This window comes from Elephas maximus, chromosome 7 (genome assembly GCF_024166365.1).
Source record: "Elephas maximus indicus isolate mEleMax1 chromosome 7, mEleMax1 primary haplotype, whole genome shotgun sequence".
Lineage (NCBI taxonomy): Eukaryota > Metazoa > Chordata > Mammalia > Proboscidea > Elephantidae > Elephas > Elephas maximus.
The window spans coordinates 16385739-16406598 of NC_064825.1; the positions used below are offsets into that span (position 1 = coordinate 16385739).

Here is a 20860-nt window from a genome sequence, read left to right on the forward strand (position 1 = left end):
GGAGGAAATCCTGCAGTATAGGCAGCATATTCATCTTTTGAAACCTTTAATTTAGACAACGCAGCTCAAAAATGGGTAAATAGAAACAAAATCTACAACCAAGCTGAAGAAAAATGATCAATGTGGGAGTTATTTTACACAATAAACTAATAACTCAATGACTCGTTCTATTAAACTGAATCACTGTTAATTCAGTGAAGAGAGAGAAAAGGAGTGCTGGACAGAACAGACTATCTGGTAGACTGATTGGACTTGTTTGTTGTCAGAAAGGTCAAGTCCGTAGTCTTACCTACAACTCCTCTTTAATGGTAAAATCTGGATGTTAGTGCTCAAACTATGTTAGCACTATAGCTGGACAAATTTTATTTGGCATTGCTGGGTAGGATTCTAAACCGTATGTGCTGGCTGTATGTATACATTTTCTGCAGAGTAAGCAATGCAGTGTAGTGTAAATGGAAAACACCTGGGGTTATGATTGTATTGACATGTGCTATGATTTTCTCCAAGTTAGGATCCAGAAGTAGAAACAGGCCTGCCTTTGAGTCTAATTAGATGTTCCTGAGTGATGCAAATGGTTAACATGCTTGGCTGCTAACCAAAAGTTGGTGATGCCAGTCCACCCAGAGGTGTCTCTGAAGTAAAGCCTGTCACGTTTCATTTTTTTTCTACAGTGGCTTTTATGAGTAGTGAAAGAATCTAAGCACATTTGAAAATGTAATGGGAAATACCATTCTTATGTCCTATTAATATGAAGACAAGAGTATATGATAAAAATAATCTTACATCCTCACCTACCCTTTTATCAAATTGTTACTTTCAAAATATTTGTTTGGGATAAATGTCATTTTATATAAATTGATGTCATGTTTTTCTTATAAACAATAGAAGTACCTTTCATAATTATATAAATGGCATTGAACAATGACTAAACATAGAATAGCTAATTCATATTAGTCTAAACCATAATAAATATTTATAAACCTGACTTCATTGTGTTGGAAGCCTTTAAAATGTAGTGGCATATTTGATACCTTGGTAAATTAGTCTGAGATAAATGTTAAAAAAAATTTCAAAATATCTTTAATTTGTACCAAATCTTTCCCATTCTCTCAGTATACATTTATTAAGCACTTATTCTGTGTAAATACTACCTGAGTTGATATAAACAAACAAATTTGTAAGAATTGATTATTAGATAATATTGAAAACCAGGTTCAGGTTTCTAAGTTTTGGGTTTTATCATTGATCTTGGATATTTACTGATTTCAAAAATTAAAAAGATGTTGATTGATTATATGTGACATTCTTTACTATTCTCAGCTAAAATATTTGACATTATGTTTTTTATCCACAATGCTTTGTGAGTGAACACTGTTAGTATCCTGGGCAATACTGTTTTGACTACTTTAAATTCATTACCTTATATAAGATATTGAGATATACAACCCACTGCTATGGATGGAATTGTGTCCCCAAAAAATATCTGTCAACTTGGCTGAGCCATGATTCCCAGTATTGTGTGACTATGCACCATTTTGTCATCTGATATGATTTTCCTATGTAAATTTTCCTATGTAGAATCCTGTCCTTACAATGTTGATTAAAAAGGATTATTGGCAGTTATGTTAATAAGGCAGGACTCAATCTACAATATTGGTTTGTGTCTTGAGCCAATCTCTTTTGAGATGTAAGACAGAGAAGCAAGCAGAGAGACATGGGGACTTCATACCACCAAAACAGCAGTGCCAGGAGGAGAGCGCGTCCTTTGGACCCAGGGTTCCTGCTCGAAAAAGCTCCTAGACCAGCAGAGGATTGACGACAAGGACCTTCCTCCAGAGCTGACAGAGAGAGAAAGCCTACCCCTGGAGCTGGTGCCCCCAAATCGGATTTCTAGCCTACTGGACTGTGAGAGAATAAACTATTTGTTGAAGCCATCCACTTGTGGTATTTCTGTTATAGCAGCACTAGATAACAATGACATCCACTTTAGCATTTATATAATTGCCATAATAACATAAGCTCCTTGTACATTTTTTAATTTTTTTTCTATATTTTCATGTCAGAGGTTAGGTATGAAATTTAATATTTCCAAGCACTTCTAAAAAAGGGTGTCATATATTTGAATTATCTCCCACTCCCATTCCATCATTCTCTACCTCTCTTTTCTTATTAATATAGGCATATATTTACTTTTACAGTCTTCCTCCTCCATTAGATTGTAAACTCCAAGGGAGGAGAGGCTTTGTCTCTCTTGTCCACTATTTTATCCTGAGTCTCTAGACCAGTGGGTGGCACAAAGGGAAAATCTAATGCTCAGTAAATGCATGTCGAAGGGATAAATGTTTTAACACAAACCCAGGTCTGATGCCTTTCCTTGGGATTGATTGCAGGGGGTGATTATATTTTGAAACAATGTAATTAGACCTCTTATCTCAGTGGCTCTCAAACTTTTATGGGCATCCCCACAGAGATACCATTTATATCTCCATGTGTCTATATCTGAAACAAAATAACTATAAAACAATATTTAATCTTATTACATACAATGAACCCTGATAATTAAATTTCTATCCTATTCCATCCTGTTTATTTATTTAAAAAAATAATAATTCTGGTCTTGAAATTTGTAAAACACTATTTTAGGTAAAAATGCCAATAGAGATGAATCAGATTCGTCTTTGAGTATGTCCAAGGAATGCCTACATCCTAGTCACCATTTGAAGAGCATCATAATTTGTCAAGTCTATATTTTCCTGAACTTCCCATCCTTCTTAGCAGCTTCCAGTTCCCCTTACTCTTCATACCTAGACATTCCGGAGCTGGAAAGTCTTGAAAGAGACTGGAACATTTCTCTTCTAGATCTCATTCTGGACAAACTGAGACATTATGTAAGTGTGGATCAGGATTCAGCTACAAATAAGGCAATATGCTAAAATTGTTTTATATAATCCTCACCACAACCATACAAAACAATTACTATCTCTGTTTTGCTAATAAAGAAACAGGATCAGAAAGGTCAAATGGTTTGGCCAAAATGACAAAACTAGTAAGCAGCAGAGTCCAGACTCACTCCTGTCACAAATACTGTCCCCTGGCTTGGGAAGATAGATGTTCAAATTCCTGGAGGTAGTCCCTCTGGACTGCTGAGCTTCCAGACACTGAAAGTATGGGGCATCCCGAAGACCAAGACATCCCTGACCTCTTCCTATGGACTGTGAAGTCAAAGGAATAAAATACTCTCACTCAAGTTATTCACTTTGCCCAGTCTATCCCTGCTGAACCCCATTTCCTTCTCTAGCTTCTACTGTGAAAGGGGTGGGGGTGGGGCATATAAAACATCCTTGATTTATTGTTGCAAAGCAATTTGATATACTTCACCACTTGGGCCCATCACAATAGCCTTGTGAGACAGGTGAGAACCAGTTGCTGGCAGAGGTAGAATCAAGTCTGACTCATGGAGACCCCATTTGAGATAGGAGGGAGGGCTTTTTTTTTTTTTAAATCCCCCTGAGGAATTAACATTAACTCAACTAAGATGAAAATAGCTGGAGCCCAAAGGAGAGTTCAGAATTGAGTTCCTTTGTGTTGGTTTTTTCACTATAAACATAATCAAATCTTGACTCCGTAGTCCCTAGTTTTGGTGGTTGTAAAATAAACACTCCCAACTCCAACCCTCCTCCCAAGGCCAACCATCACCAAGGCAGGATGTATGGCTTGTGGGTGGATGCGTTAGTCACCTTTGGAGACACACTTCTCCTACTCTGCTTCCTCTCCTACTTCCTCCTGACCACCTTATTCCCTGCTCCTTTTTGGGTTCAACAGCCAGAGCGAAGACAACGGAGGTAGAGGCCTGACCGACCATCGAACTGGGCATGCCCAGTGGCTGAGCAGGTTTCAGCCAGGCGTGGGAAGCTGTGTGCTCGCGCCGCTCCCCCGAGGCCGAGTGCGCGCAGCTCAAGGGCCGCCGGTGCAGCAGGACGCGACTGCTCCACTAGCCTGCCCCGCCGGCCGCCGCGCCGGCCACCCCCTGCAGCCTGTGCTGCAGCTGCTGGCCACCGGAGGGGGCGAAAAACGCCAACCTGTTGTTTGTCTGTCCCGTCACCATTTATCAACTCTCAGCACCACAAGGAAGTGCAGCACCCACACACGCTCCGAAAGTTCAGCATGCAGGAAGTTTGGGGAGAGCTCGGCGATTAGCTCAACGTCCCGGGCCATCGCTGGGCGAGCTCAGGCGACGAGAGCGCGGCGCGGCGTCCGTCCCGGTAGCGGAACCCGGCTTTTTCTTGGAGCGACGCTGTCTCTAGGTCGCTGATCCCAATGCACCGGCTCGTCCTTGTCTACATTCTAGTCTGCGTAAACTTTTGCAGCTATCGGGACACTTCTGCAACTTCGCAGAGCGCATCCATCAAAGCTTTGCGCAACGCCAACATCAGGCGAGATGGTAAGAGACTCAGATTTTATTTTTAAAAGCACACGTTTGTTGTTATTATTGTTGTTTCTTATTTTTATTATTATTATTTTTCTTACGTATGGACCCGGCCTGAATACATTGTTCAAGGAAAGGGGTCTCGTGCTTGTGCCCAGTCCTGAGAGTCCCTTCGTCTGGAATGGGACTGAAGGATGTGGGACTTGTGCTGTGGGGATAGGATGGGTCGAGTGGCTCATCTTGTTGCACCCTAGAGAAGTCATTTTGGTGCCCAGGAGTCTCTGATACCAGGCATGAGGTGCTTCATCCTAGAGTTTCAGAAAGTTGTATGCTGCGCCGCCCCTCGGTCAGACTCTTAACCTCTTGTACTTGAAACTCCAGGAAAGCCAGGGCATTTGGAAGAACTCAGAAGTGGCTTTCCCTGGGTGATTTAATCTTTTGGGTGGGGAGGGCGAGTGATGCTTATCAGCCTCACAGCTGTATTAGGGATAGACCCCAGATAGAGAGATAGTTTATTTGTATGTTATTTATTTTGAGGAGATGACGGTGTGTAGCATTTCGCCCTTTCTGTCCCGAAAGTGACTTTCCTGTTGGAGTTCAGCGTGACTCAGAAACTCGGAATCTAGGAGACTAGGCTTCTGGGGTTTCCTCTGTGCGGCAGGGGAACCAGACTTCAGCTGTTAAGTTTCCTTGCACAGAAGGGTTTCCAACTGTTTGCAAGAAGCAAAGCTCCTGAAATAGCTATCCTAAGCCAGATCCCAAGCAGGCGTGTTTGTTTTCCTTCACTCTGGAGGACACCTGGGTTATTGGGTGCCAGAGATCTACTGGAGTTTATTTGCTTTCTGGGGCCTCCACCAAGTCCTGAAGTTAATTTATATTTCAATTCTCAACTATAGTTTATGTTACCAGTATTTTGCAGCTGTTTCTGCCTCCTGCCAGAATTGATTCATGGTTTTTTTTTTTTTTTTTTTTGTTGCATTGTTGATTTTTTTTTTTTTTCCTTCATCAATATCCTTCTCTCCATCTACTTCCTGAAAGTTCTAACACATCTTTCCAAGGAGAATGCCAAGTCATTCTTAGTGGCTTGGCTGTTTGGGTTAGCAAACAGTTGGGAACAGTTGGAAAACTCCTATTAGCCATCTCATTCCTTTATCAGTTTCTCATTTGTTATGTCTTCAATTTGGACTTCACTGAAAAACTTTGGACTATGAAAGAAAATATATTAAGTTTTCTGCTGACAGATTTGTGGCTTTTCAGCGTACTCACTCGTGTCACCTAAGGTGGTGTAGGTGCGTGGAGGGTATAAAGTGAAACAGCAGAGCCACCTTCTTGGCCAGAAGACTCCCTATATTTATAGAATAATTTTTTTCATAGTGCTTTCATGTAAAATATCCCAGCCACGCGTTTTTAATAGCCCGCTGTCTTAGTTAGATCATACAATTTTTTTGCTAAACTTAAAAAAAGGGTTTAGGCTCAAGACCAAATTTTATTAGATTTGTTCCTTCTCTTGAATGCTCACTCTTCCGTAAGTTTTTAGATTTGTTCACATTTGCACTTTTTACGCCCTTTCAGCTGCATATAATAAAATGTAATTCATAGTTGGCATGACTTCATAGCCATGATTTTGTAATCCTTAGTCTCCCAAGTATCAATTACAAAAAGTCAAGGACAGAAAATGAAAAGTATTTAACCATTGTCCATTAACCCAAGCTTCTGACTAAAACCAAGTCATGCAGCTCACAAGATGGTATTTTTGTTTGGAAGGGAATAGTCTCATTTTATTGTTTTCATTGTTAGCATTCTGTACATCTGTCTAGTATGTGGGAATGCTTTATTTTATCAAAATTTTAAAAACCATCCTGGATATCATATTTCTTCGAATTTTAGTGAAAGCTGTTTTGTAGCTTTGTACACACACACACAGACACCTTGATTAGTTCAGATTGCTCAATACATTCCTTGAAGTCAATCAGATTTTAGAAACAAGACTGAGAAGAGGCAAAAGGTGGTTAGATATTTAAAAAAAAAAAAAAAAAAGTTGTTACTTTGCGGGATTTTCAAATGGCAGGTCTTTCCTAAGTACTGTATACAGCATGCATTCTCAAAGGGGCCAATATTGCCTCCAGGGGGGTGAAACTTGCTTCTTGGCAAGGAGCGAATAAATTTAGATATTGCAATAGTTTTCGGTCCTCCTAAGGACCATAGCATGTGAAATGATACATGGTGCATCTGTGGTATTAACATTCTGTGGGGCGGGGCGGGGGGGGGGTGATTACAAAAAAAAGGAAATGTCTAAATAGCCTGTGTAAGAAGAAGGAGGCAGTGATAATGAAAAAAGAAAAGATTGAGAAACACTCCCTCTGAGTTTTGGTGAGAGTGTAAGAATAAAGGAGTCTTTGAAAAAGCCAAAATGAGGTCTGGAAGATTTTGATGGCAATAGCTGAGCTGACAGAGAGAAATTAACAACTTGCTCAATTAAATCTTTGTTCTGATTCCGAACGTTCTCAACTTGTTCTCCCAAATTCCCCTAGTGGTACATGGACCAAGACAGTATTTTTTCTCTTTTGACTATCAGATTAAGATAGGGCATACATTTGGGGAGGACATGGACATGAGAATATAATCAGGGAAAAGATTGAAGGTAAGAGCTCCCAAACATTAATTTAGGGCCTTTAAAAGATCTGGCCCTCAGATTATAAACAGTAGGTAATCACAAGAACAAAAAAAATTAGACATAATCCTTGGATAGGAATTTTTAAACCTATATCTGATGATGGAATTATCTTCACACTGGTATATATTCCATTTATTGGTGCTGGCCCTGTTTGTTGATGAGAGGCATGCTGCCTAATGTTGTGGTCAAGAAAGGAACAATAAGGGCAGGCCTTTTGTCCAGAGCATAAGATATGTTGAATCCTGCCCCACAAAAAACCTGAAACCCATTGCCATCTAGTCAGTTCAGACTCATAGTGACCCCATGTGCTTCCGAATAGAACTGAGCTCCATAGGATTCTCAGCGTATGGAAGTAGGTTGCCAGGCCTTTCTTCTGTGACACTGCTGGGTAGATTGGAACTACCAACCTTTCATTGAGTAGGCAAGCACAAACCATTTGCACCACCCAAAAATCCTGCCCAGCCTGATATAAAGCCTTGTTTTAAATCTGTCTGTGGCCAATTGCTGCAGACATCTGGGGTAGCTAAGAAATGAGAAGGAAATAAATAATGTCGGAGATTGATTTGCTACTGTCTCCTGACCTTCCAGAGCCCTCAACTGCAATGTATTCTTGTTCTAAGTGGATGTCTGCAGAGCCTTTCCCAGCACCTGCAGTATGACTGAAGGTGGCCCAATGGAGAAAAGGGGTTGAGTTTCGGTCCCTCTGTCCAGGAATGGCCTAGGGTCTACAGCTAAGAAGGATTAAAATGCATATAGCATTTTATAGTGCTTAGTAGAATGTTTATACCTCTTCATATCGTATTTATTGTTTATTATTGCTCCTCCAACTGATTTGCTTTTGGTGCTCATTCCTGATCTGCCTCTTGGTACACAGAGAATTTTAATTTCGTGCTAGCATCCAGATATTCTATTTCAGTGCCTGTGCAATAGGCGCTTCTGTAATAATAACTGGCCACGACTGGTGTTGCTCAGAATGTGGGTCAAGAAGTGTATAGGGAGCAATTAACTGACGGTATCATTTACTTATTTTTAAATCTAACTAGACAGAACTTCCTGCTTAGGGGATGAAGAATACAGATGCACTCCTTTTTTTTTTTTTGCTTTTAGAAAGTACAGGTGTTGTTGGTAAAGAATTCTGCTTTTAGTTCTGTGGTTGTTTTATATGCCAGCACTTGAACCATCTATCACATTATCATTATCTAGTAATAGGCCTGCAGTTTTAGTAATTGCGACGTCTTGGATTTTCAAGTAGTCAAGCTTGTTTCTTAAATAATGGGGCTTTCTGCTGTCATCATTGATGACAGCACACTGACTAGAGCGAAGATCAGAGCTTAAAGGGAAAGCAACAAGACGGAACACAATATAAACAAATTATTTTTAAAGAGTCTGAAAGCCAAGAATCAGATTAGTGTCTAGAGCAGATATTCTGTGTTTATATTTTCTGTTCAACTCTAAGGCTATTAAAGCCTCATAATCATATACAGCATAATGGTGATTATATATTTTAAATGCATTGTGGCTTTGACTTGCCATGGTGAGTTATAGGCTCTTTTAAAGAGGCAGGCTTAGCCAGGTATGTGCATACTTCCTAATGGAAGATGCCACCAGGTTGTGGGTTACAATAATGGTCATTGTAAGTTTACTGAATAACAGTGATGTTATCTACAGGATTTTCCCTCTCATCAAATGAAAGCAAAACTTCATTGTTTCAGAACAATAGGGTCAAATGATACGGAGAGCAAAGCCCACAGTCACGGATCTCAATGACCAATGGTAAGAGTGCTTTCGTGCGTGCCTCTGGCCATATGTGGTCTCGGTCCTGTCATTCTGAGAGACTCAGGAGGATGGGTATTTTTGTATCTGTCCTTGGGAGCTGAGTCATCATGCAAATCACCTTCCTTCTGGAGCCTACTCTTGAACTGTCTGTGCTGACGTAATCTGATTAGTGTACAAAAGCAGTTCCTGAGCACCTTGATAAAATTCTTTCTTTTGTTAAAATAGGAAAATCTTTCAGATGAACTGGGCGTTATCTAACTCATCTACGTCATGTTGTTTTGATAACACATTGATCTTTAACAAAGGATCAAATGGCTTTAGGGTGGAACTCCATGTCTGAACTGTTGTTGCTGGGTGTTATTGAATTGATTCTGACTCACAGTGACCCCGTGTGACAGAGTAGAACTGCCTCATGATTTTCTAGGCTGATGGCAGCGGGTTTCTTTTATTTTTTATTTTTGGTTAACCTTTCCTGGAGCAGATCGCCAGGTCTTTTTTCCACAGAGTGGGTGGGTGGGTTTTAACTGTCAACCTTTTGGTCAGCAGCCAAGCACTTAACTGCTGCACTACCAGGGCTCCTGTGTCTGAGCTGTGGCTCCTTTTTTGGGGTCATTTCTTTTCAGGCATTCTTTAGTTCATTGGAACTGTCTTCTAAAGAGAAGTGGATGGAAAAATAATGTGGAAATGGTTCTTTTTCCTGCACCTTGCTGGTAATTTCTGCTGTAGCAGTTATTCATTTATTCAGTTATTTATTGCATCCCTTATATCTGTCAAATCTTATGCTAGATCCGGGGTTATCTAGTACAATGTGAATGAAACATACATGCTTCCTTTCTTCTCGGAGCAGTGGGCAATATAGACAAATGAGTAGTCAGTTCCACTGTATAGCAGTTGTCTTTCAGATACATTCTGGAGAGCTCCAAGTTTCTCCAGAAGTGCCTTGTAGACAAGTGCAGGGACAATGGGGAGGCTGACCAGGTGTAGCTTCAGGCTCTTCATCCCGTCAACGGAACAATTCCACATGTATCTACATATTCCTGGTTCACATATTTCAGTTCATCATACAATTTTTATTTGAAAAAAAAAAATGTATACCACAGTTTTAAAAAGTATGAAAGCACTGTATTGTACGATAGGCACTTTAATGGAGGAAATGCACAGGATGGGAATTCACAAGGAGCATCTAATATGGACTTGAATGATTGGGGAAGGCTTCCTGGAGGAAATGATGTCTAAACTGGGGAATGAAGGATGAGTAGAAGAAGTTAAAGACAGGAAAGGGGGTGGAATTTCCCAGGGGAGGAACCAGCACTTGCCAAGATTTCGAGGAATGTGAGGACGTAGATGAGCAAGTGCCCACTCGTGAAAAGCATGGATGCCATCCTAAGGAGTTTGGGCATTGTTCTAAGTGTAGTGGGAAGCCATTGAAAGATGTAAACTGGAGAGAGACAAGGTTCATTCTGTGTTTGGGTATTGTGTGCTGGTGTTCCTGAGAAGTCACCCAGGTCATTGCTATGATCAAGGCTAGCTAGCCTCTCTATACCCACCCTGCCTCTGGGACATGGACACAGAGTGAATTATTTCATGGCTAGCTTTTCTAATCCAAAATTTGCTAATACTAGTGCCCAGTGCCCCATGACATCCCTAAGGTTCCCTTACTCTGCACACCCTGGAGACTGCATTTTGTAATTGTATCTGAGGGGTCAATTAAAAAAAAACAAAAAACCCAAACCTATTACTGTTGAGTTGATTCTGACTCATAGTGACCCTATAGGACAGAGTAGAACTGCCCCATAGAGTTTCTGAGGAGCGCCTGGTGGATTCGAACTGCTGACCTTTTGGTTAGCAGCCTTATCTCTTAACCACTGCGCCACCGAAACAAAAAACCACTGCGCCATCTAAAAAAAATGGTGGACATAACCTGTCTAGTGTTTGACAGTATTTTATGGTACTCCAAACTTCTGCATTTCAGAATTTATGCAACTTAAATAGAAGCATTTTTTAGGTTAACTTTTATGTGAGGAATAATTTCAACAAAAGGCTACGGGGGGTAATATTTAATAGTGAAATGGAAAGAATCCAAGACATGCAGCAGCAAAAATGTTCTGCCTCCCCATACAGTATTTCCGGACCAAATGTAAGTCATAAATAAAGGAATAAGCCCACAGGACACCAAAGTGCACAAGTGCGCATACGGGAAGAAGTATTTCCTTCCAAGGATTTTTTTTTCAGAACGAAGACGAAGCATACCTTGTTTCTTATAAGCATGAATGATGCCATAAAGATATATATTTTCCCTTCTCTGCACTCTGGTGTGATGACATCTGTCTGTTAGCTTTGATATTGGTAGACTAATGCTGCTTATTTTTGTGCTGTGTGCTGTGTGCAGTTTGGTGGTTTTGTGTAACGATGAGGCGGGGAGTTCTGTGGAAGCGCTGAGACACAGACGTGTGAGCTGTCTTTCATTATGAGGAGTGATCTCTCGTATTTTAGGTTTTTTATTTGAGCACTCATCTTCAGAGAATGTTTATGAAGACAACTAGTTTTCAATACAGTGTTTTACCTAGAAAAGCAAGCCAAACATGATACATTGTGTATTAAACTAAAAAAAAAAAAAAAAACCCGTTGCTGTCGAGTCGATTCCAACTCATAGTGACCCTATGGGACAAAGTAGAGCTGCCCCATAGGGTTTCCAAGGAGCAGCTGATGGATTCGAACTGCCTACCTTTTGGTTAGCAACTAAGCTCTTCATCATTGTGCCACCAGGACTTCCCTTGTATAACAGGTTCTTGATTTTTGAGATTTGAAATCCCGCATGCCTTCTTTGGGCTCAGTGACAATCCTGGGTAAGCATGGGTTGAATGTTCTGTGTTAGTTCTGAATAAGTTCTTTCAGACCCAGTATGGGAAGCTGTTGATGAATTCTTCATTTCACTGGAACATTTAATTAGCAATAGAGCATTGACCTAAGTGTTATAGAATTTAGTTATTCAGCAACCTCATCTATGTGAAATGTAACCAAATAAACTAATAAATGTGAAAAATCCCCCTTCAAAGCCAAAATCAGTGTCACAAAGTATAAAAATGAGCTCATAAGGCTCATGTGCAGATGCTAAAAGACCATTTGTCCTTATGTGTAATTTCGGTATACTTGTTTGTGTGGTTTCCATATCCACAGCAGAGGAAGAGCATGGTACTAGAATAGAGAAGGGGACTGGTTCAAGTTATTTGCACTATTAGCATCGGGAAGTGACAGCTGGTAGTTTTCCTGCCTCTTCTTATATTGTCCGTCCAGGAAAAGCATCTGTAAGACCTAAACAAGCACAGCTGGAGTAGATTTCTTATTGAATAAGGTGAAAACAGTTCCAGCCTACCTCAGTAGGCCACTGGGGAATTACTGTATTACAGCCCAGGAAAGCTGCTGATTTTTAAAAATGATGACCATGAGTCATAAAAGAAAGCTTAGATCATAAGTTTGATAGGTTTACCAGGTTCGTAAGTCATGACAGTGCTATCAGCTCAAGTGTACAGGGATTTGAACCAGAAAATTGACAAAGCTAATCATGGCAACCTTCTGGAAGAGAACAATTGCAACCTGGATGATAATGAATCTGTCATCATCATTTGTCTAATGGTAACTGTTATGGATTGAATTGTGTCCCACAAAAATAAGTGTTGTAAATCCTAACCCCTATGCATGTGGAGGAGCACTGGTGCCATACTGGTTAAGAGCTTGGCTGCTAACCAAAAGGTGAGTAGTTCAAATCTACCAGCTGCTCTATGGCGCAGTTCTACCCTGTCCTATAGGGTCGCTATGACTCAGAGTCAACTCCATGGCAACATTTTTTTTTTTAAAATACATGTAGCCAGGAGCCCTGGTGGTACAGTGGTTAGACACCGGGCTGCTAAGTGAAAGATCAGTGGTTGGAACCCACCAGCTGCTCTGTGGGAGAAAGATGTGGCAGCCTGCTTCTGTGAAGGTTACAGCCTTGGAAACCATATGAGGCAGTTCAGTTCTGTCCTGTAGTGTCACTGTGAGTCTAAATCAGCTCAATGGCAACAGGTTTGGCGTTCTATATCCATATTCATATCTATCTCTCTCTGCACTGGTTGAGATGAACACAACTTATGCTTCAACAAATACTATAGTTGCTGAAAAACAAACAACAACAACAAAATAGCAACAGCAGTCTTACAGGGTCCGTATGAGTTGACAGCAATAAGTTTTTTTGTTTTTTAAATACGTGTAAATATAATCCCATCTGGGAATAGTATTTTCTTTGTCACATTAATGAGTCTGTATCACTGTAGAGTGTGTTTTAAGCCAATTACTTCTGGGATATCAAAGGAGCAGTTTAGGCATGGAAGCAGGCACCACAGATGGGGGAAGATCTACGTAAAGATCACCAAGGAACCAAGGAACATAAATTGACAAGAGGCAAGGACCTTCCCCCAGAGTAGACAGAGAAAGAATGCCTTCCCCTAGAGCTCATGCCCTGCATTCTGACTTCCAGCCTCCTAATTGAAAAAATAAATTTCTGTTTGTTAAAGCAGGCGACTTGTGGTATTTCTGTTACAGTAGCTCTAAGAAGCTAAGATCTCTAACTAGTAGATTTGTGTTCGTCAAAAAGGAAGTAGACAGAGATTTTTATCAGTGCTTTGGATTCAGAAATCCTAATAACTTTAATGAAAACATAGAAGATATAATTACCACACTTGCATAATAAATCTGGAAAGGATAGTTAATAGGTTGGATTTGGTGCAAGTATCAACTGACTTCTTCTTCAAAGAGCCAGACGGTAAATATTTTCGGCTTTGCTGGCTATAAGGTCTCTGATGGAACTACTCAACCCTGTCCTTATAGCATGAAAGCAACCATAGAAAATATGTAAATAAATGGGCAAGGCTGTGTTCCAGTAAAACTTAATTTACAAAAACAGGTGGTGGGCCAGGAGGCTGTAGGTTGCCACATGATGAATTGGAAAATCTAGACATTCTTAGGTTGAAATGATGGGCTGATCTTATCAAGAAGAAATTCAACTAGGCTAAATGCAAAGTCTAGCTCTTTGGCTAGAAAATCAAAGCACCTTCATAATTATAGGATAGGATAAGTTGGATTAACATCAGCTCATGTTATGATAGACAGATAGAGACAAAGAGATAGAGAGAGAGAGATTCTTGTTGCACTTGGTTGCAGTTGAGCTGGCTTTGACTTATGGCTAGGATATTGTCTTAGTTAACTACTGCTGTTGTAACAGAAATACCACAAATAGGTAGCTTTTTTTTTTTTTTTTTTTAACAAAGAGAAGTTTCTTCTCTTACAGTTGAAAAAGCTAGAAGTCCAAATTCAGGGCACCAGCTCGAAGGAAAGGCTTTCTCTGTCTGTCGGCCCTGGGGGAAGGTCCTTGTCATAGATCTTCCCTTGGGTCAAGGAGTTTCTCAACTCAGAAACCCCAGGTCCAAAGGACACACCGCACTCCCAGCACTAGTTTCTTGGTGGTATTAAGGTCCCTCTCCTCTCTGGTCACTTCTCTCTTTCATATCTCAAAAGAGATTGACTCAAGATACAACCTATCATGAGTTGAATTGTGTTTCCCAAAAATATGTGTAAGCTTGGTTAGGCCATGATTCTCAGTATTGTGTGGTTGTCCTTCATTTTGTGATTGATGTAATTTTCCTGTGATTTGTAAATCCTAATCTCTGCCTGTGGTTAATGAGGCAAGATTAGACCATGTTAAAGAGGGTTAGGGTAGGATGTAACACCCTTATTGAGGTCACATCCCAGGTCTGTCTTAGAGGGAGTTTCCTTGGGGTGTGTCCTGCATCACCTTTTATCTTACAAGAGATAAAAGGAAAAGGAAGCAAGCAAAGAGTAGGGGACCTCATACCACCACGAAAGCAGCTCCAGGAGCAGAGGGTATCCTTTGGACCTGGGGTTCCTGTGAGGAGAAGCTCCTTGTCCAGGGGATGATCGAGGACAAGGATCTTCCTCCAGAGCTGACAGAGAGAGAAAGCCTTCCCCTGGAGCCCTGAATTTGGAATTCTAAACCTACTAGACTGTGAGAGAATAAATTTCTCTTTGTTAACGCTGTCCACTTGTGGTATTTCTGTTATAGCAGCACAAGATAACTAAGCACAACCTAATCCTTTAGATTGAGTCCTGCCTCATTAACATCATAGAGGTTAGGATTTACAACACATCGGATAATCTCATCAGATCACCAAATGGTGGACAGCCACACAATTTGAGAATCATGGCCTAGCCAAGTTGACACATATTTTTGGGGGGCACAATTCTGTCCATAATGGGTATCTGTATCTCAATGTCTATATCTATATCATTTAGGAACTCTGGTGGCACAGTGGTTAAGCACTTGACTGCTAATCAGAATGTCTGCAGTTTGAAACCACCAGCTGCTCTGTGGGAGAAAGATGAGACAGTCTGCTTCCTTAAAGATTTACAGCCTTGAAAACTCTATGGGGCAGTTCTATTCTGTCCTGTAGTGTCACTATGAGTCTGAATCAACTCGATGGCAACAGGTTTGGCAAAGGGTTTTTTTTATATCTATATCCGTATCTATCTTTATTTCCTAACTGGTTGGGATGATCACAATATGCTTCAACAAATATTATAGTTGCTAGAAAACAAACAACAACAAAAATAGCCACAACAGAAACATCAACAATGTAAAACTGGTATCAGCTTTGATACTATGACAGACTCAGGGAGGCAGCAATGCTCTTATGTGAGATTCTGTCCTGATCAGCCCATGTCTTGCGTGGGTCATGCTTTGGTCTCACTCCTGTGCAGAATTTCCAGCGTTCTATGGCTTCTTTAGTCCCTTGACCTAAATCCACAGAGTTTACTGCTTGTCTGTCTTTAACCTTTCTCTTTTTTATTATCTCTGTCCACTAAGCCAACAAGTATGGTCAAGTTTCCTTGTGCCCTCCCACAACATAGACAAATTCTTTTACTGTTTGTCTTCCCTTTATCACCATATAAACTTCTTCAGTCTCACCAAAGCTCATGGTCTCCATCCCCTCGATTGGAAATTGTCCCCATGGCTCAGCTGAACAGCTCTGGGTGAGGTCACTGTGATTTGTAGCCTCCTCTGGGATCAGCCAGTCTCTTAACACTTTATGGACATTGCCTTAAATATTTCTGAATGACAAGTTTGAAGTGGTGATGGAAATAAAGCCAGAAATAATTAGGTACTCATTTTAGGCTATTTGGAGAAGGGGGACTTGGAGAAGTCCTTAAATAGGGTATTTTCTGTTTTATCCTTTTCCTGAAATTATTATGAATCCTTAAGGGAAAAAAGATTTTGAAATGTAATGGAGACCCTGTTCTAGTATCCTGATAATATCAAAAAAGAACATTTAAAGATAAAAATAATGTCATGTTATACTCTGTTTAAGTTCTACAACTGGAAAATTCTAAAGAATAAGATATTTGTCACTGTAGTAATATGACATTGAACATGCATACTAGTTTTTTTTTTTTCTTCCCTTATATTATTTAATACTTTCTTGCTCTCTCCCTCTTTTTTTTTTCTTTTGGTCTCCTTGGCTGGGCCTTTGTCTTCCTGTCTGCTCTATGAATGCTGATACGTGCTTATGGCTCAACCTCAGCCTTATCTTCTCTTTTTTCTCACTAATCCTTTCTGGAGCCTCTTACTTTTATCCAAAACTTCAACTGCTACTTCTGTGCAAATGACACCTAAATCTTCCTTTTCTGCCTTTGCCTCCTTCCAGTGCTCTAGACCTGTCTTTTCTCTCCACTACTCGAGGCCTGCAGCGGGTGATCCCACTGGCACTGCAAGGAAACTCTCCAGTTCGGTAGGCCTCAGAGGAGACTAATTTTTTTTTTCTTCTTCTTCGTTTTAGTATTAGATAATTCATTCAATATATTTAATCCCTTAGCAGTATTAATCCCTTTTTTTTTCTTTCAGACACATCATAATTGTTTTTGAGTGAATTATTGAATGAATTTACAGACCACAGAATCAGATTTAGATGGGAAGTTGCACTACTCTGTGAAACTTTCCCTGACTCCTTACACCCTCCCCAGGTAGAACTGGCCACTCCTTTATTCATCACACATTTCTATGATAAATCTAAGATACAGGGCTCAAAAGAAAGAGGTTAAAAAAAATAAATAAATTAAGGCTTGAGGAAAATTCTTAAGATTCACTGTAGATGGCGGACTATGGAAGGTTCAGGAAAGATTAATGAGCCTTCATTCTATTTATAGACTTATCTACAGAGAGAGAACATGTTTACGCTATATGTTACTTTGCTAGCTAAAACAAGAGGGTTGCTATTGAATGGAATACCTGTTTACATATCTGACATCTGGTATATATCTGCAAGTATAGTAGTAACTATACTTGATACAGCTGAGTATCCTTTCTGCCCATTCATTGCCTGGTGTGGAAAAAAAGCTCAATAAGTTTTGAAGAATCAGAAAATTGACCAATCATTGTCTTCTTTTCATGACTGATCTTTGGACGCCATAAGGTCTCTCACTATCAGATGATAAGCAAGTAGGAGAAAGGGTGTTTAAATTCTGAATCTAGGATGCTTATAAAGTTTTTGCCCTAATTGTCTGGGTGGATCTTATATCATTGAACAGAATAGGGAATATATAAGAGGCAGAGCAGATAAGAGAAGGTGACAGAGATAGAAAATTAATTTTTGAATACCCTAAACTTTAGGAACCTGAGCAAAATCCATGTGGCGAAGCCTAGAGGCAGGGAGTCCAGAGAGAAAGAAATACTTATTAGCATAAAATGTGTACACAGTCAAACTAACATGATCCATGATGTCTTACCATCTTTTTAAAGTGACATGCATGATTATGGATGTGAGATAATAATACCTGATGTGTTTCAGGTACTTTTAACTTGGCAAAGTGCTGTCATACCTGTTACAAATAGTGGCTTGGTGTAAAGAATAGCTATATCTTTGCAGAAGACTTGTCGAGAGTGCTAAAGTTATAATTTTAGACTGCTGCCTTAGGCATAAGCATGACATTTTGGGTTAATTTTAGACCAATACCAATAAAAGGTGGAAACTTTTCATCTCAAATAATGATAATTATAATAAAACCAAAAATAAATGAACATGTATAGTCAACCAGAATTGGATTGTTTTGGGCAGACATTTCCAGAATTGTTATTTAAACACTTTTACACAACTGAAATTGTTGCTACTTCAGAAAAGGATTCAAGGAAAGAGGTAAACAAAAAAATAAGATAAAACAAGGCCTAAGGAAAAGCCTTAAGGTTCAGTGTAGATGGTAGACTATGGAAGGTTAAGGAAAGATTGATGCATCTTCATTCCATTTATAGATGTATGGAGAGAAAATGTTTACACCGTATGGTAAAACAAGAAGGCTGCTATTGAATAGAATCAAAATATATACATTTAATATAACAAAAAAATCAACAAAGTTGCTAAATATGGAATTAAAGAATTTCTATTCATTTCTTAATTAAAAAACAAACAAGAATGGAGCAAAACCTCATTGAAATTTAGTTTTAAGTACAGTGTATAGGGGAGATGATTTAAATGCCCTAGGAAGAGTCATCATAACCTTGTATTGACTCAATTCTTCAGTTTACTTTGCATCAAACCTATTTGCAATAAGCACAACTTATTCATTCAACAAACATGTATTGAGTACCGACTACATATAAAGCCCTGGATGAAGCGCTGTCAGAGAGGTACAGTTAAGCCCAAGGCATTGTCTTTTTTCTGGTAAAGTTAATACTTTGGCTAAGAGGATAAAATATGTGTGTGAATAACCCTAGGGCAAGGCATTGCCATATGAGTGTCATCAGTGTATGAACTGGATTTTTTTTTTTTTAAGAATCCCAATTTCAAGATTGTATTCTGTTGATCAAACTATAATCATAAAGCATGTAATTTGATATTTGATTCAGAAAAAAAATTACATTGGATGAGCTGCTGTTGCACACAGTATTATTTGAAGATTGCAAGACAAATCTCATTGCTATTTTTTTATTATTAATATTCTATTAATTGAAACATTTTTATTATTATTAATATTCTATTAATTGAAACTTTTTTTTTTTTTTTTTTACTTAAACAGGAAAGGAACTTTTGATTGTAGGGCTGGGAGTAATACTTTCCTGACTTCCTCTTCTGTGTGTTTAGATGTTAAGCTAAATATCCCTGAGCCATAGAAGCAGATATGAGCCTCAGTTAACCAACCCATTGACACTTAACTTTTGTATGTGATATGCAGTATGATTGTTTGACCACTGGAGGGCAGTAGGAAAAGACAGCTAGGTACATTATATTTCTTTCACTCCCTCACTTGGTTGGGAAGGTCAATTAAACTAAGGAAATTTCATGTTTTCTAAATGCATTGAAAAAAAAAAATAAATAAAAGAAGAATCATGGTAATCTGACTTTAACCATGCAACTACTCTATTCTGCATGACCTCAGTACATTTTAATATAACTAGAACATGTTGAAACAATTTAGATGACTCTTTACATACCCAGTTTGTATGCATATGTAAAGTTTATGAAAATTTACTTTATAAACATTGATTAGTTGAAAATCATTTTCTGAACAATGGTTGCATATGCACAACTTTTGGAGTGTTGTTGACAAACTTCCCATGACCACATGGCCATTTAGTTGGCCACTCTAGACTTGCAAGAAGTCCCTTGAGACTGCTCTGCACTCGTGAGGTGTATAGGCTTATCAGAGGTAGGTTACTTCTTGGGACAAAAGCATTACTGCGATATCAGAAGTGGGAATTCATCCTCTCAGAATGTCGAGATCCTAGGGAGACATAAGACAGAGTGGTGAGCATGTTAGAGTGTGTGAACAGGAAACCTGCAGCTCACTGCAGAGGTGCTGAATCATAATCAATTATGGGTGTGCAACAGCCACGTAGTTATGCACATAAGAAATTTGGTTTTCATCTAACTTTAATAACAATTGCAAAGTGGCATACCAAAAAAAGGGGAAAGAAGGAAGGGAGGAAAGGAGGGGAGGGAAGGAAGGAGGGAAGAAGGAAGGAAGGAAAGAAAGAAAGGAGGGAAGGAAGGAAGGGCCAAGGAGCCCTGGTGGCACAGTGGTTAAACACTTGGCTCCTAACTGAAAGTTCAGCAGTTCAGGCCCACCAGCCACTATGTGGGAGAAAAGACCTAGCAATCTGCTCCTGTAAAGATTACAGCCTAGACAACCCTATGGGGCAATTCTACTGTGTCACATAGGGTTGGATGAGTGGAAATTGACTCAATGTCACAAAACAACAAATACGAAAATAACCATTTTTAGTGAATTCTCTAGGACAGATGGGAAAACTATGTATTGGGGTTTGTAGTATGCTGAATAATGGCCCCTGAAGAGATCAGGTCCTATTCCCTAGAAACTGTAAATGTTACCTTAAATGGCTAAGACTTTGCAGATGTGATTAAATTAAGGACCTCGAGACAGGGAGATTGTCCTGAATTATCCAGGTGGGCCCAAAATACAATCAGAAATATCTTTATAAGAGAGAGCCAGAGGGAGATTTGCCACACAGAGAAGAGGAGAAGCCCATGTGACCACAGAGGCAGAGACTGGAGTGATGCAGCCACAACCCAGGAAAGGCTGGCAGCCACCAAAAGCTGGAAGAGGCAAGAAGTGGATTCTCCCCTAGAGCCTCTGGAGGAAGCCTGGCCCTGCAGACACCTAGATTTTGGCTCACTGACACTGATTTCAGACTTCTAGCATCCAGAACTGTAAGAGATTAAATGTGTGTTGTTTTAAGCCACTAAATTTATGGTAATTTACTGTAACAGTATCTTAGTTATATAGTTCTGCCATAACAGAAATATCACAAGTGGATGCTTTAACAAACAGAAATTTATTCTCTCACGGTTTAGGAGACTAGAAACTTTTCTCTCTCTGTCAGCTCTTGGGGAGGGTACTTGTCATCAATTTCCCCTGTTCTAGGA

The 20860-nt window shown here is 39.6% G+C and overlaps 1 protein-coding gene across 3 annotated transcripts in view; it reads left to right on the forward strand.

The window, feature by feature from the left end:
* The first annotated feature begins 3825 nt into the window (after positions 1-3825).
* PDGFD (platelet derived growth factor D) overlaps positions 3826-20860 on the forward strand; it is a 272892-nt gene continuing 255857 nt past the window's right edge. The window contains exon 1 of one of the 3 annotated variants that reach the window (XM_049889454.1): positions 3826-4441. In XM_049889454.1, the coding sequence (XP_049745411.1) occupies positions 4318-4441 (124 nt within the window). In that variant the 5' untranslated portion in view covers positions 3826-4317. The remainder of the gene's footprint in view (positions 4442-20860) is intronic. The other 2 variants (XM_049889455.1, XM_049889453.1) reach the window with 2 other exon arrangements.